The sequence below is a fragment of the Tachypleus tridentatus genome, chromosome 9, assembly GCF_004210375.1.
Source record: "Tachypleus tridentatus isolate NWPU-2018 chromosome 9, ASM421037v1, whole genome shotgun sequence".
Lineage (NCBI taxonomy): Eukaryota > Metazoa > Arthropoda > Merostomata > Xiphosura > Limulidae > Tachypleus > Tachypleus tridentatus.
In genome coordinates, this window is record NC_134833.1 from 153,061,693 (window position 1) to 153,076,713 (window position 15,021).

General features: G+C 36.6%; 2 protein-coding genes across 4 annotated transcripts in view; both read left to right on the plus strand.

The window, feature by feature from the left end:
• The window catches only part of LOC143226678 (putative methyltransferase DDB_G0268948), a 29,329-nt gene extending 18,194 nt beyond the window's left edge, over positions 1–11,135 (plus strand). For all 3 annotated transcript variants that reach the window (XM_076457965.1, XM_076457964.1, XM_076457966.1), the window contains one exon: positions 10,776–11,135. In XM_076457965.1, coding sequence (XP_076314080.1) covers positions 10,776–10,872 — 97 coding nt within the window. In that variant the 3' untranslated portion in view covers positions 10,873–11,135. The remainder of the gene's footprint in view (positions 1–10,775) is intronic.
• LOC143226940 (uncharacterized) lies at positions 704–10,601 on the plus strand. The gene is made up of 3 exons (XM_076458497.1): positions 704–775; positions 5,742–6,822; positions 10,510–10,601. Exons 1-3 carry the CDS (start codon positions 704–706, stop codon positions 10,599–10,601), a joined length of 1,245 nt encoding a protein of 414 aa, XP_076314612.1.
• Positions 11,136–15,021: the final 3,886 nt, after the last annotated feature.

A 15,021-nucleotide genomic window follows, 5' to 3' on the forward strand; every position in this document is an offset into this window, starting at 1 on the left:
TGAAGTACTAAAGTCAAGGTTAGTACACATTTCAATAATTTTTAGATGTAATGTACTTACTTACCTTTGAAGTACTAAAGTCAAGGTTAGTATACATTTCAATAATTTTTAGATGTAATGTACTTACTTACCTTTGAAGTACTAAAGTCAAGGTTAGTATACATTTCAATAATTTTTAGATGTAATGTACTTACTTACCTTTGAAGTACTAAAGTCAAGGTTAGTACACATTTCAATAATTTTTAGATGCAATGTACTTACTTACCTTTGAAGTACTAAAGTCAAGGTTAGTACACATTTCAATAATTTTTAGATGCAATGTACTTACTTACCTTTGAAGTACTAAAGTCAAGGTTAGTATACATTTCAATAATTTTTAGATGTAATGTAATGTACGTATTAAAATCCTTTCCTTGTTGGGTTTCAACTTACATTGTCAACAAAACATGGTTACAAATTTCAAATATTTTTTGTGTTACAAACCACGCATCACTTGCCCATAAATCTTTTTCTTCTGCCTTCCCTCTGAATAAGTGTGTAGAAGTTGATGGAGCTTGTGTAACTTTTGTTTTCCCACCAATATTTAGATTACGTTTCACAGTTGTACTCTTATTTAACTCTCTTTACTATGATATTTTTCTGATAAATCTATTTTGTTCACCATTAAAATTTCTGTAGTTTAGTTGGATTCTTCACTTCAAACATGGTAAAAATAATTGTGGCTACGTCGCTTCTGTATTTGTCTTATTGTATACTTATATTTCTGGCAACTATGGTGAGTGTGTAGAAACTGCTTACATTACAACCATGGTGAGTGTGTAGAAACTGCTTACTTTACAACCATGGTGAGTGTGTAGAAACTGCTTACTTTACAACCATGGTGAGTGTGTAGAAACTGCTTACTTTACAACTATGGTGAGTGTGTAGAAACTGCTTACTTTACAACTGTGGTGAGTGTGTAGAAACTGCTAACTTTACAACCATGGTGAGTGTGTAGAAACTGCTTACTTTACAACGATGGTGAGTGTGTAGAAACTGCATACTTTACAAACGTGGTGAGTGTGTAGAAACTGTTTACTTTACAACTATGGTGAGTGTGTAGAAACTGCTTACTTTACAACTATGGTGAGTGTGTAGAAACTACTTACTTTACAATCGTGGTGAGTGTATAGAAACTGCTTACTTTACAACCGTGGTGAGTGTGTAGAAACTGCTTACTTTACAACTATGGTGAGTGTGTAGAAACTACTTACTTTACAAACGTGGTGAGTGTGTAGAAACTGCTTACTTTACAACCATGGTGAGTGTGTAGAAACTGCTTACTTTACAACTATGGTGAGTGTGTAGAAACTACTTACTTTACAAACGTGGTGAGTGTGTAGAAACTGCTTACTTTACAACCATGGTGAGTGTGTAGAAACTGCTTACTTTACAACCATGGTGAGTGTGTAGAAACTGCTTACTTTACAACCATGGTGAGTGTGTAGAAACTGCTTACTTTACAACTATGGTGAGTGTGTAGAAACTGCTTACTTTACAACCATGGTGAGTGTGTAGAAACTGCATACTTTACAACTATGGTGAGTGTGTAGAAACTGCTTACTTTACAACCGTGGTGAGTGTGTAGAAAGTGCTTACTTTACAACCGTGGTGAGTGTGTAGAAAGTGCTTACTTTACAACTGTGGTGAGTGTGTAGAAACTGCTTACTTTACAACTGTGGTGAGTGTGTAGAAACTGCTTTACTTTACAACTATGGTGAGTGTGTAGAAACTGCTTACATTACAACTGTGGTGAGTGTGTAGAAACTGCTTACTTTACAAACGTGGTGAGAGTGTAGAAACTGCATACTTTACAACTATGGTGAGTGTGTAGAAACTACTTACTTTACAAACGTGGTGAGTGTGTAGAAACTGCTTACTTTACAACCGTGGTGAGTGTGTAGAAACTGCTTACTTTACAACCGTGGTGAGAGTGTAGAAACTGCATACTTTACAACCATGGTGAGTGTGTAGAAACTGCTTACTTTACACACTACTCTAAAGTTTGCTTTATTTTTTATGGAAGCCATTTTTCATTATTATTATTTATCAAATCTAATCACCTTAAGAGTCAGTCGATGTGGAACATTTATTCATTACACACAATTACATGATATGCGAGATGAATTCTTTACTTGATTAACTTATTTCTTCCATCTTATATTAATATTGAGGATATTTTTCAAAACTAGAACTGTATTCTAAACTACTTATTATCCTTCTCAAGTTTCTGACCCTCACCTTGGTTCTTGGGGGCAATTGTGTTTACATATGTTTCTCTTAAATTTGCACCACTATCTGTCGTGCGTGCTATGATTTGCCTTGTTTGATATTTTTTTTCTGTATCATTATTATTTATTAAGTATGGTGGAAAAACAGAAAATATGTAAGATTCCTTGGTGTTTCTGCAGCAAGTCATATGGAAGATTAAAGGGTAAAATATAACAGGTAAATTTCAATGCTCTACATTTTGTAAAGCCCAGTTGGAAAATTTTAGTGTTATGTTTTGTTGATTGCATGAATTACAGTCCAACAAGAAAAGGTTTATCAGTATTTCTGAAGTACCTATTTGTAATTCATTGAAATTCTAAAAATGTAAATTTCAACTCTCTTGAACCATACTGTCACATGGCCAAGATACTAAAAACAGAAACCAGAACTTACACTTCAAGTTTAAATACTCAGGCCATATCACAACTTGTTTAGGTTTTTATAAGTGCTATAGGCATAAATCAAAGATTGTTATTACAAGTCTTTTTTTGGAATAAAACCAAAACTTATCAGAGCTGGCAATTGTTAGCTTACTGATTTAATCCTTTCGTGACCGGTCATGGGACAAAGGCCATGTCATTCCATTTATTAACTTACATTAAAAAGTTTATTGAATTACTATTTTAAGACTTTGTCAGTCAGGTTTCAACCAAATTGTAGATTATAATTCAAGCTTTAATATAATATATGAATTAATTTCTTATTTTAAAAGTAAATATTAAAAGAACACATCTAAATATAGATTTTAGTAAGTCGCATGGTATATTGAACGTATCACTGTTTAAAATTAGATGTTTCTGATGTCAGAATACTAAATATATAGTTTTATACAAATTGGAAACTCAAATTACTGATATTATCAAGCTATAATATAAAATAAGAACCTCATACCTGTTTATTTTGGTGAGATATGGTTTGTGTACTGAATCAAACACAGTGGCCCCCTTCACCTGTTTTCAATTTTGAAAATTGTTCCTTATATACTCTCCCCTCGGTATGGATTCCTGTACATGGTGAGGGGACCTCCCAGGGAAGGTTCTGTTCTGTCTGGTTACCTTCTCTGGGACCTAAACATCCACCCACGTGTTTGCCATGCGTAGCGACCCGTGAAGGGGAGGAGAGGATCCTGGTGGTTGAGGGGTCCAACCCTAACTCACCACTTTGGCCTTGAGTTCCTGTAGACGGGCAGCCTTTAGGTGGCCCCCCTTGGGTCAGTCGGCTGGTCCACTTGGGCTAGGGTCAACCAAGTACCAGTGTTGGAAGTTCTCAACAGGTGTTGTGGACATTGTGCCTGATGCTGGTGTTTGGGTATAGTGCTCACGAAACCCTGGCGTTGCTGCATTGTCCTTGCATGACTTTGTAGTGCGTCCCTTCATAGGGCTCCATGGTGGGTGGGGTCAGTGGGTACCAAAATTTTTCTATTTTCCTATGAATCCTCCTTTAAAAAATTTAAATAAAATAGTGAAAAAACAGTCAATGGGTAAGCGACCACGTCTTGAAGACTCAGAACAACAATCTTCAACATCTGTAACACACGTACCTCATTTTCTTATATTACATTCTCTTTCGGAAAAACCTTTAGGGCAATTGTCCCCCTTTTTTATTCAGAAGGGACTAGAGGGACTTGCTGGCTCTCCAAAGTCAGTAAAGAAGCTTCGATCTGGAGACATATTGGTTGAAACATCCACATTCCAACACAGTGAACTCCTCTTGAATTCAAAGGCAATTGGGGATATACCTATTGAGGTTACACCTCATGCTACTTTGAATTCATCGTGAGGAGTTATTGTTGAGAGGGATTTGAAGAACGTCCCCGAGTCAGAGATTCTTGCTGGTTTCTCCACTCAAGGAGTTTCTTTACTTCATCACGTGCACCTGCCACCATCAAGGCAGGTTATCTCATTTGCAGGGTTCGGCCATACATTCCAAACCCTCTTCAATGTTTCCTATGTCAGAGATTCGGCCACTCAAAGACATCATGTCGTTGTTCCCTGACATGTGCACCTTGTGGAGGCAAGGACCCACATTGCATCAACTGCAATGGTTCTTGCCCAAAATGGTTGGAGGAAAAATAGGTGCAGCGTTTGAAAACGACACATTACATTAGTTATCCTGAGGCTCGGAAATTGCTGTCCACAACTCCATCTCGGACATATGCTGCTGCACTTCATTCCACAACTACAGTGAAAGTGCAGACAGATCTCTCTGTACCTCCAAGAGAATCGTTTTCAAAACAAATGAAAAACCTTTTGACTTCCATGGTTAAAAAAGGTTGATGAATCGACTTCCACACCCATCTCTGTTCCTCCCATACAGTTCAACGAACCTCAAGATCCACATCCTTCAGTTTCAAATACAGACATTTCTTCTGATACATATTTTTCTCCCACCACAAGAGACAAAACAATTATTCGTTCGCGTCCTCAATCGCTGGAATCCCCTTTCCAATAACAAAAACCTGCACACTCGACCCAGGGCAGGATCCATGGAGGTTGATAGACCTCCTCCGACTAAGGACAGTAAGGAAAAAAGACGTGGTCGTAAACAGAAGGGTTCTCCAGCCACTTCGCCTACCCGTCATTAAAAATGGCCACCTTGATACAATGGAACTGTCGAGGTTTACGTTCTAATCTGGATGATATCAAAACACTGATTGCTTCCTACCATCCTGTTTGTCTTTCCTTACAGGAAACATTTCTCAAACCTGCTGATACAGTCACCATTCGGCAGCTTTCTCTGTACAGAAATGACAGGCTGTGTGATGGACGAGTACATGGAGGGGTGGCACTATTGGTTGATCAGCATGTTCCCACCCTGTCTTTGTCACTCAACACACCCTTGGAGTCCGTAGCCATCCGTGTTTCCTTGGGTCATACCATCACTGTTTGTTCTCTCTACCTGTCCCCTGGAGAGACATATGATCAATCAGACCTTGATGCTCTCATTGAACAGTTGCTGTCTCCATTTCTATTCCTGGGGGATTTTAATGGACATCATCCCCTCTGGGGAAGTGCTGTTATTGACGGGATGGGTTACTCTGTAGAGCATATGCTCTCTGATCACAATCTTTCTCTTTTCAATACTGGTTCTTCCACTTATTTTCATGCACCTAGTCAGTCCTTTACCACTATTGATCTCTCGGTTTGCTCCCCTTCATTATTCTCCCATTTTTCATGGAGGGTTGACAGTAATCCACTAGGCAGTGATCATTTTCCTATCCTTTTGAGAGAGACTGGCCATGGTCGATGCCACCAGACCCTCGGCCTTAAAGATGCTGGACCCCATTCATCACCAAGGACTTTGACTCTGCACTGGGGCTTTCCGCACCTCTCCAGTTCAAAGCTTATATGTTGAATCTCATGAACCTTCTCTGCATCTTCGCGTTTGCAACTATCTTTACAATATTCTTGAAACTTCGTTCCTTAACAAAGCATTCCACCTGGGGATGTGTTTTCCTTCCTCGGTGGGCAGTACTTTTTCAGAACAGACGATCTGTCATTGCTCCGTTTGGCCTTCGCATCCAGGCACAGTTGGATGAATTGGGTCTGTCCTTGGATAACATTGCTCTATTCATTGGTCAGCACAACCAACCATGGCTTCTTACAGTCCCCAAATGTGACCTTTTTTTTTTTTTAAGTCATCTGAGAAAAGCAGATACTCCCAATTGGAAGTACCGTCTTTTATTTGCTGAACATCTTTCCATCCCTCTTTCCATTCCCATTTATACAGATGGTTCCAAATCAGGTAATTCAGTGGGCTCTGTCATGGTTTGTTGTGGTTTGGTGGTTGCGCGCAGAATCCACTCCACAGCGTCTGTGTTCACTGCTGAACTGTATGCCATATATCTTACCCTGGATCATATTGAAGCTGAGCAGTACTCCAACTGCACTATTCATACTGACTCGCTTAGTTATGTACTGGCCCTGGAATCGCTACACGTTGGCTCACACCCTGTTCTCGCTGATATTCGAAACCGACTGGCCCATTTCTCATTAGCAGCTACTTCAATCCAGTTTTTCTGGATACCAGGCCATGTTGGTATTCGCGGAAACGAGCTTGCAGACATGGCAGCTAAATATGTCTGCTTCAGCACCATCACTCCTATGCCTATTCTGTACCTGGACTATGGTCTTGTATTCAAGGCTCGGCTCCGTGCCAGCTGGCAGTCCACTTGGAGTGAGCAACGCGACAACAAACTTTTTCAAATCAAACCCAAAACTGGACTTTGGCCATCTAGCTTCCGTAAAGTTCGGAAGGAGGAAGTTGTTCTCACTAGGCTACGCATTGGTCACAGTTTTTTAACTCATTGTTTTCTTTTATCTGGAACAGATAAAAGCCACATTTTACTTTCTTGCCATCGTTACAATTCTCAACTACAGCAATATTTTACACATGTTTTTTCCCAGGGTTTATCTGTAACATTGGACAGTGTTATTGGTGATGGTGACACTGTCCACCTTGATAAAGTTTTTAGTTTTTTAATGGCCATTAATCTTTTAATCTCATTTAAGTGTTGCATATTTATTCATTACCCCTTTTTTAATTGTGGTTCCTTTTTTACAGTTTTAATCTCTCTCATTCAATTTGACATTGGACAATGGCCAGAACATTAAATAACTCGACACCAGGACTGGAAAGGCCAACTTCAGGTGACTAACGCTACTGTTTGAACTATCCGTTTGAACTACCTGTTAGTCGTCCTGGCGAGTTGTTATTACACTTTTGCTGCATGTCATTTAACACTTTTATTACTTTACCTTTTAGTACTGGCCATAATGACACATAACCCTGAACCAGGACTGGAAAGACCAACTTCAGGTGACTGACGGTGGATCTTATAGTTGCCTGTTAGTCTTCCTGGTGGGTTATGGTCATTACCATTGTGCTACAGAAAATCCTCAAAAACTTTGTAGACTGGATGTCAACATTGGTTTTATGCAAATATCTGTTTTTTAATTGCTGTTTTGTTTATACCTTTGTTTCCTTTTACGAATTTTACTCCATTTACTTTCCCTTTACCTTTTTACTGGACATTTGGCTACTCATTATTACGATTTTGCTATATGTCTTTTAAAACTTCTATTATTTTACATTTTGATAATAGCTGCTATGACACATAACTCGGAACCAGGACTGGAAAGACCAATTTCAGGTGACTGACAGTAGTTCTTGAACTTATCTGTTAGTCTTCCTGGTGGGTTATGATCATTACCATTTTGCAAGAGTAAATACCTTACAACTTCTTTTACTTTGCTTTCTCTCTTAACATTGTTGACTCGGTGTCACCATTGGTTTTATGCTTTTTCTGTTTTTCAATGATGTTTTGTTTTACCTTCATTTCCTTTTATGTATTTTACTACATTTAATTTTTACCTTTTTACTGGAAGTTTGGCGCAGATAGCCTAGCTGCTTTGTGCCATAAAACCCTAAATCAATCAATCAATCAAATATACTCTTACTACAATATATGATATGAATAACCATTCAACAGCTTAGAATGTCCACAAAGTGGTTTTCTCAGCCATTTTAATATGTTAGAAGTCCTCCTTGTTCTTTCAAAGCAAGATTTCAAGGAGGTAGGTTAAAAAAGTTTCATAATTTTTTAAAGACTTAAATACAGTTCAGTTACTGAGCTTAATAAATTACAGTGGAATTCTGTGGCATCAGTATAGTTATTTATAATTATTTGGTTATTCAACTGTGTTTATAAAACCTAAAAATATATTTTGTTTCATATCTTTCACATGCAAAATTTTAAAAGGCTTAGCATCCTGCATCAAACAGCAACTGAGTTTAAAGGTTGTAGCAAGAAGAGATAACTTCTAGACTTATTGTTCTGTATTTTAAAAAATGTTTAATAATTTGTCTAAATAATAATAATCTGTGTGTATGTACACAATGTATAATAATTGAAATGTGATTGTATATTACAAAATATTAGTCTACTAAAACACAGTCAAGATAGGGAAGACCAATGGTCAGTTTTATATTATTGGATGTATAACATTAGTACATGTGCATTGTGAAATGCAAGTTATGTAATGTTAGCTAGGCATGGCTGGAAGGTCAATATACTAAAAAATAATATATATAGTGTTGTGAGACTTAAGCTATTTAGTCTAAACATCTGTATTTTTGTGTTATAACGTAGTTATTCTAGTGTGAAAAAAAACATTTATTTCCCATTTTTATGATGGTTACGAGGTTGGTCAAATGACAGGCTCCACATAGTTATGGAAAATAACAAAATACAGTCTTACTGAAAACAAATATTTGAAATGTATTTAGGAGGTTTTGAAGATTACATAAATAATATTTGAGATTTTTGAGATGGAGAATATTTTTTAATCATAATAAGAAATCACTTTGCACTAAGACTTGTATTGAAACAGACTATTTTCACAAACAAATCTTCAGTAAAAATTTATTGATAAAAAAATTTTGTACAAAAAGCTTGTAATCTTTACTAAAAATCTACCTAATTTTGTAAAGATGCACAAACTTTATCAAAAGTTTATAATGCAAATAATTAATGTGTGCAAGTGTGTAGATAAACTCACGTATATTATATCAAGCCAGTTGCGATAGGATGAAAAGTCGTAATTTTAATATTCTGTTTATCATTAAATGATAAAGCATGTGTTTCTGTAATGAATTTTAATTAGATTCTACTATCATATTTATGTAAACTATGAGGCTATGTCTTGTTATTGTGTTACACATTAATATTGTTATTAGTGTGATCCTTGTTTTCATTAATGCTGTTGTTGTAAGAGGTTTTTAACGTGAATTTGATTTGCTTTTCATAATGCTTTCAATTTTTTATTACTTTCTTGTTGTCATTTATTTTTTTTCTCTTTTATGTTTTTTTGTTCTATATTTAATAACCTTATAACAATAGGAGTTAACTTCAAATAAGTTAGATCACTGCTCTAAGAACACACTTGTCTTGAGATTTGAAAATAGATCACTGCTTAAGAACACACTTGTCTTGAGATTTGAAAATGTTGGTATTTTTCAGAATCTAATAATTATTTAGGATCACTGAAACCTGTGTCTTTACCATCTGTAAGTTTTTGCAAGTTTACCTTTATTCCAGGCCCGGCATGGCCAGATGGGTTAAGGCATTCGACTCATAATCTGAGGGTCGCTGGTTCAAATCACCTTCCCACCAAATGTGCTTGCCCTTTTGACTATGTGGATGTTATAATGTGATGGTCAATCCCACTATTCATTGGTGAAAGAGTAGCCCAAGAGTTGGCAGTGGGTGGTGGTGATAGCTGCCTTCCTCTAGTTTTACACTGCTAAATTAGGGACAGCTAGTACAGATAACCCTCGTGTAGCTTTATGCGAAATTCAGAAACAAACAAACCATTATTCCAGTGCACATGACATAGTTATGTAATTGTTTGGCCAAGGTTTAAAAACTTATTATTTGTCTAACTCACTCAAGGTAATGTTCATCATAGCTTAAGATATTGTTATTATCAGCTGGTTGTTTAGCTTTGGTTTTATTTTTTTGGATCAACAGAGCCAACAACCCTAGAAATTATGACCATCTAAACAAAAACTGTAACTAAAAGCCAAACATTTATAATAATATCCACAGCAAAGAAGAATGCATGCTAAGGAAAAAAATATAGTCATATTAATTTATAAAATAAAACCAAACCTCAGTGTATGCCAACAGAAGTTTTGCACAGTGAACTGACAGTCAACAAAACAAATTTATCAGGTTAAAAACAACTTTCCACACCAAATGTTTTTGGGTTTCAGTTTTTAACTGAATAGTGAAACCTTATTTACCAAGTGTAGATGAATTCCAGTCATGTGGAAAGTTTGACTGAAATGGAGGAAGGGTTATTTGTTATTAAATATACAAAGTGTATGAAAATTAATATAAACACTTACATAAAGTTTGCACATGTCAGAAACAGTGTCGTTTGGAAGAACAGTAGATCTAGTTTGTGTTTTCATAAAAGCCAGCTTTAGATAAGTTGAGTTTTAAAAGAGTAGGAATTTCTCAAAGTTCTATAAACTTAAGTATATCCATAAAGCAGTTTTACAAATTAACAATAAAGGAAAATGATGGAAGGATTAACTAGTTGCACAAACCATGTTTGTCTGAATGTTTGCAGTAACTTTGTTTATGAAAAAGCATTTTATATATTGGTCAGGAAAGTTTTACTTATTTTAAAGGTAAAGCTACTACTAAAAAGGGCCACAAAAACCAAAAACCAGCTTTTGAAAATGACTTAGATCACAAAAAGCCATGGTTACTAAGCTGTTAATTGGCTTATAATACAAAATAATCTGGCTTTGATATGTGTAATAGGCAGAGAATAGGTAACCTATTTTTGTAGCTTTGTGTCTTGCAAGAAACAAATTATCATTTGAGAACAATTTCTGTGGTGTTAGTCCTTTTTAGTCGTTTTCAGTTTTTTTAAGGTGTTTTTGTTTTTCAGGTTGTTGGATATTCTTCAACTTTCAGGCTCTCCAGATGAGATTGAATTGGAACTTTTCACAAGATTTTTTCTGTTAATGGGAAGAAAAACTTCTTAGGCATGTTTAGGCTTATAAACTCTTTAATACATACAGTTTCATTTAAAACATGCTCAAAATATATAATACATTCTTATTCTTAATAAAGAGTTATTTCTATTTTGCGTGATTTTAACAGTGCCATCTTGTTGCAGATACCTAGATGCTGTGGACTTTTTATATATTAGGAAATACTTCGTATTTCTTCACAAAATTTATGTGCAATGTTTTTTCAAACATGGTTTCAAATATTATGACAAAATAAAATCAAGTACAATTTTTCTGACACTGAGTTTTTATTTATAATGTTGGTTCAAATTTTGTATTTCTAATTTCTTAATGTTAGTAATATATTAATGTAGTAAAATAGCACTCGTATTGTTTTTCTTACATGGTTTGTGCAATTTTTGCACTTACAGAACTAAACATTGTTTGGTTTTAAATCTACAAAGCTTCACTATGTTGGCCAACGCATATTGTATATATTATAATGATTTTTAGGGAAATTAAAAGTGGGCTAACAACATTTTAAATTAATTCTGAAAGTCTAAACAGATTATAAATTTGACCTGAAAGTCTTGATAGACTAATTAGAAGACAAACTGTAAAATGCATTCAACAAACTAACTTGAAAGAAGAAACAAATTAATAGTTTGATAAACTTATTCATTCTAATATTCGTACTAAGAGTCCAAACAAACTTTATATTTTCATGAAAACCTGAATGGACTAAGGTTATGTTGACACTTCTGGCCAATTAGAATAATTAAACATGCGAAACTTACTTTCAACCATTAATAGATTAAATAAATCTCAAAATCTGAATGAAATGTAAAATTAAGACAACACTGAAATGTATTCATTGTAGATTAGTTCCTGGTGTTGTTTATGTTGAATCTTGAAAAGTAGAGCTATTTACATCCAGGTGCTGTTAATAATGACACTTATGTCTTGAAACTTGTTAATTGTTTAATGTGTTATTGAGTTATAGTTGTACAGTTTTACCAGATGTTACTGAGACACACATGATTTGTTGATTAATATGGGATTTTATAAGCATGTATCATAGAAAGAGAAATAAAACTACTTTTATGTTAGATCTTTTTTTTGTATTGTTTTTCAGATAGACTAACACTAAATATAGATTAAGTGAAGACATATTTTTCGTACTAAAATCAGCTACACACCACAACCTTATAATGTTAGATCATGTGTATCTGTTAGGTGATCCTATCAAATACACACCACAATCTGGTAATGTTAGATTATGTGTATCTGTTAGGTGATTCTGTTAAATACACACCACAATCTGGTAATGTTAGATTATGTATACCTGTTAGGTGGTCCGATCAAATACACACCACAATCTGGTAATGTTAGATCATGTGTATCTGTTAGGTGATCCTATCAAATACACACCACAATCTGGTAATGTTAGATTATGTGTATCTGTTAGGTGATCCTATCAAATACACACCACAATCTGGTAATGTTAGATTATGTGTATCTGTTAGGTGATCCTATCAAATACACACCACAATCTGGTAATGTTAGATTATGTGTATCTGTTAGGTGATTCTGTTAAATACACACCACAATCTGGTAATGTTAGATTATGTGTATCTGTTAGGTGATTCTGTTAAATACACACCACAATCTGGTAATGTTAGATTATGTATACCTGTTAGGTGGTCCGATCAAATACACACCACAATCTGGTAATGTTAGATCATGTGTATCTGTTAGGTGATCCTATCAAATACACACCACAATCTGGTAATGTTAGATTATGTGTATCTGTTAGGTGATCCTATCAAATACACACCACAATCTGGTAATGTTAGATTATGTGTATCTGTTGGGTGATTCTGTTAAATACACTCCACAACCATGCAATGTTAGATCATGTATATCTGCTAAATTAGGGATGGCTAGCACAGATAGCCTTCGAGTAGCTATGCGCGAATTTAAAAACAAACCAAACTTTGTCATTTGATACACCAATGGAGGCTATAGCCATCTGTGTTTCCTTGGGTTGTACCATCACTGTTTGTTTTCTCTTCCTGCCTCCTGAAGAGATCTGTAATGAGTCAGAACTTGATGCCCTCTTTCAGCAGTTAACATTCCCATTTGTACTATTCGCAGATTTTAATGGACATTTTCCCCTCTGGGGTGGTGCTATAGAGTACACGTTCTTGGATCACAACCTGTCTCTCTTCAATACTGGTTCTTATACTTATTTTCATGCACCTAGTCAGTCTTTTACTGTTACAGATCTTTCTTGGAGTCAACAGTGATCCACAGGGCAGTGATCATTTTCCTATCGTTTTGAGAGAGACTGGCCATGATCCATGACATCCGACCCACGTGCCTCGATGGAAGTTGGATCAAGCAAACTGGCCCTTTTTCACTGCTCTCGCAGAACTTGGTCCTGCTATTGTGTGTAAGCCATCGATAGATGACTGAGTGGCAGCAGTAACTGACTGTACTATACAAGCAGCTGCCCAGTGTATTCCTAAAACCTCAACATGTTTCTCACAGTATCCTTATCCATGGTGGTATCTTGCCTGCCACATGACAATAAAAGCTCAAAAATAGTCTTGGAATACCTTTTGTAAATATCCCACACTTTTAAACCACATTGCATTTCTAAAGGCCTGTTCACATACTCGGCAGGTAAGACGTCAAAGCCAGAAGGAATCTTTGATTAAATACACCTAGCATTTCTTCTGTCACCAGTTTCAAAGTCACAAGGGACAAACTTCGAAAATCCTTCTGCCTCCTTTCAATCTTGTTCTCTGATGGCCAGGAAGTTGCTCATACCTAGAGCATCTCCAATACTCTCAGCAAAAGTTTTTCTCATGCATCTAGTACTTCTGCTTCATACTCCATCTTCTTAACCATCAAAACACGGCAGAACAGTCGCCTCTTTCATTTCAGGCTGATCGTCTCTGTGATTAAAATCTTGTGGAACTTAAACTTACTCTTCATCAGCCTGTCAGTACATCAGTTGGACCTGATGATATTCATTACAAGATGGTTCACCATCTCTCTCTTGCTATTCTTCTGATTGTTTTTAACCAGATCTGGCACAAGAATGTTTTTCCCAATGCTTGGCACCATACTATTGTACTCCCTTTTCTTAACCCTGGGAAGGATCCCAAGATTCTTTTGAACTACAGTCCAATTACTTTGATGAGCTGTCTCTGTAAGATCTTATAGAGGATGGTTAATGCTTTGAGTCACCTGAAGAAGGCAGGTACTCCTGATTGGAAGTACCGTCTTTTATTTCCCAAACTTCTTTCAAACTATCCTTCCATTCCTATTTATACAGATGGTTCGAAATCAGGTGACTGTGTGGGTTCTGTCATGGTTTGTTGTGATTCAGTTGTTGCACGCAGGATCCCCTCTACAGTTTTTGTATTCACTGCCAAATTGTACGCCATTTCTCTTGCCCTGTTTCACATAGAAGCTATGCTATACACGAACTGTATTATTTATACCGATTCACTTAGCTCTCTGTTTGCCCTGGAATTGCTTCACGTCAGTTTCCACAATATTCTCACTGATATTCTAAACCGACTGGTCATTTTTTCTTTAACATCTACTTCCATCCAGTTTTTCTGGATAAAGGGCCACGTTGGTATTAGCGGGAATGAGCTTGCCGACGCCGTAGCTAAATCTGTCTGCTCTGGCAATGTCACTGCTGTGCCTGTTCCATACATGGACTATGGTCCTGTTTACAAGTCTTGGCTCCATGCCAGTTGGCAGTTGACTTGGACTTTGGCTGTCTTGCTTCCAAAGAGGAAGTTGTTCTGACTAGACTATGCATTGGTCACCATTTTTTAACTAATCGTTTTCTTTTATCTGGCCCCTCGGTGTGGATTCCTGAACGTGGTGAGGGGACCTCCCAGGGAAGGTTCTGTTCTATCTGGTTACCTTCTCTGGGATCTAAACATCCACCCACGTGTTTGCCGTGCGTGGCGACCCGTGAAGGGAAGGAGAGGATCCTGGTGGTTGAGGGGTCCAACCCTAACACACCAATTTGGCCTCGAATTCCTGTAGACGGGCGGCCTTTGGGTGGCCCCTTGGGTCAATCGGCTGGTCCACTTGGGCTAGAGTCAACCAAGTACCAGTGTTGGAAGTTCTCAACGGGTGTTGTGGACATTG

Coding starts and splice junctions, on each gene's coding strand:
- LOC143226940 (XM_076458497.1), top strand. CDS start 704: ATGGTAAAAATAATTGTGGCTACGTCGCTTCTGTATTTGTCTTATTGT. Junction 776..5,741: donor TTATATTTCTGGCAACTATG/GTGAGTGTGTAG, acceptor TCCTTAACAAAG/CATTCCACCTGGGGATGTGT. Junction 6,823..10,509: donor TCTTTTAATCTCATTTAAGT/GTTGCATATTTA, acceptor CTTATTTTAAAG/GTAAAGCTACTACTAAAAAG.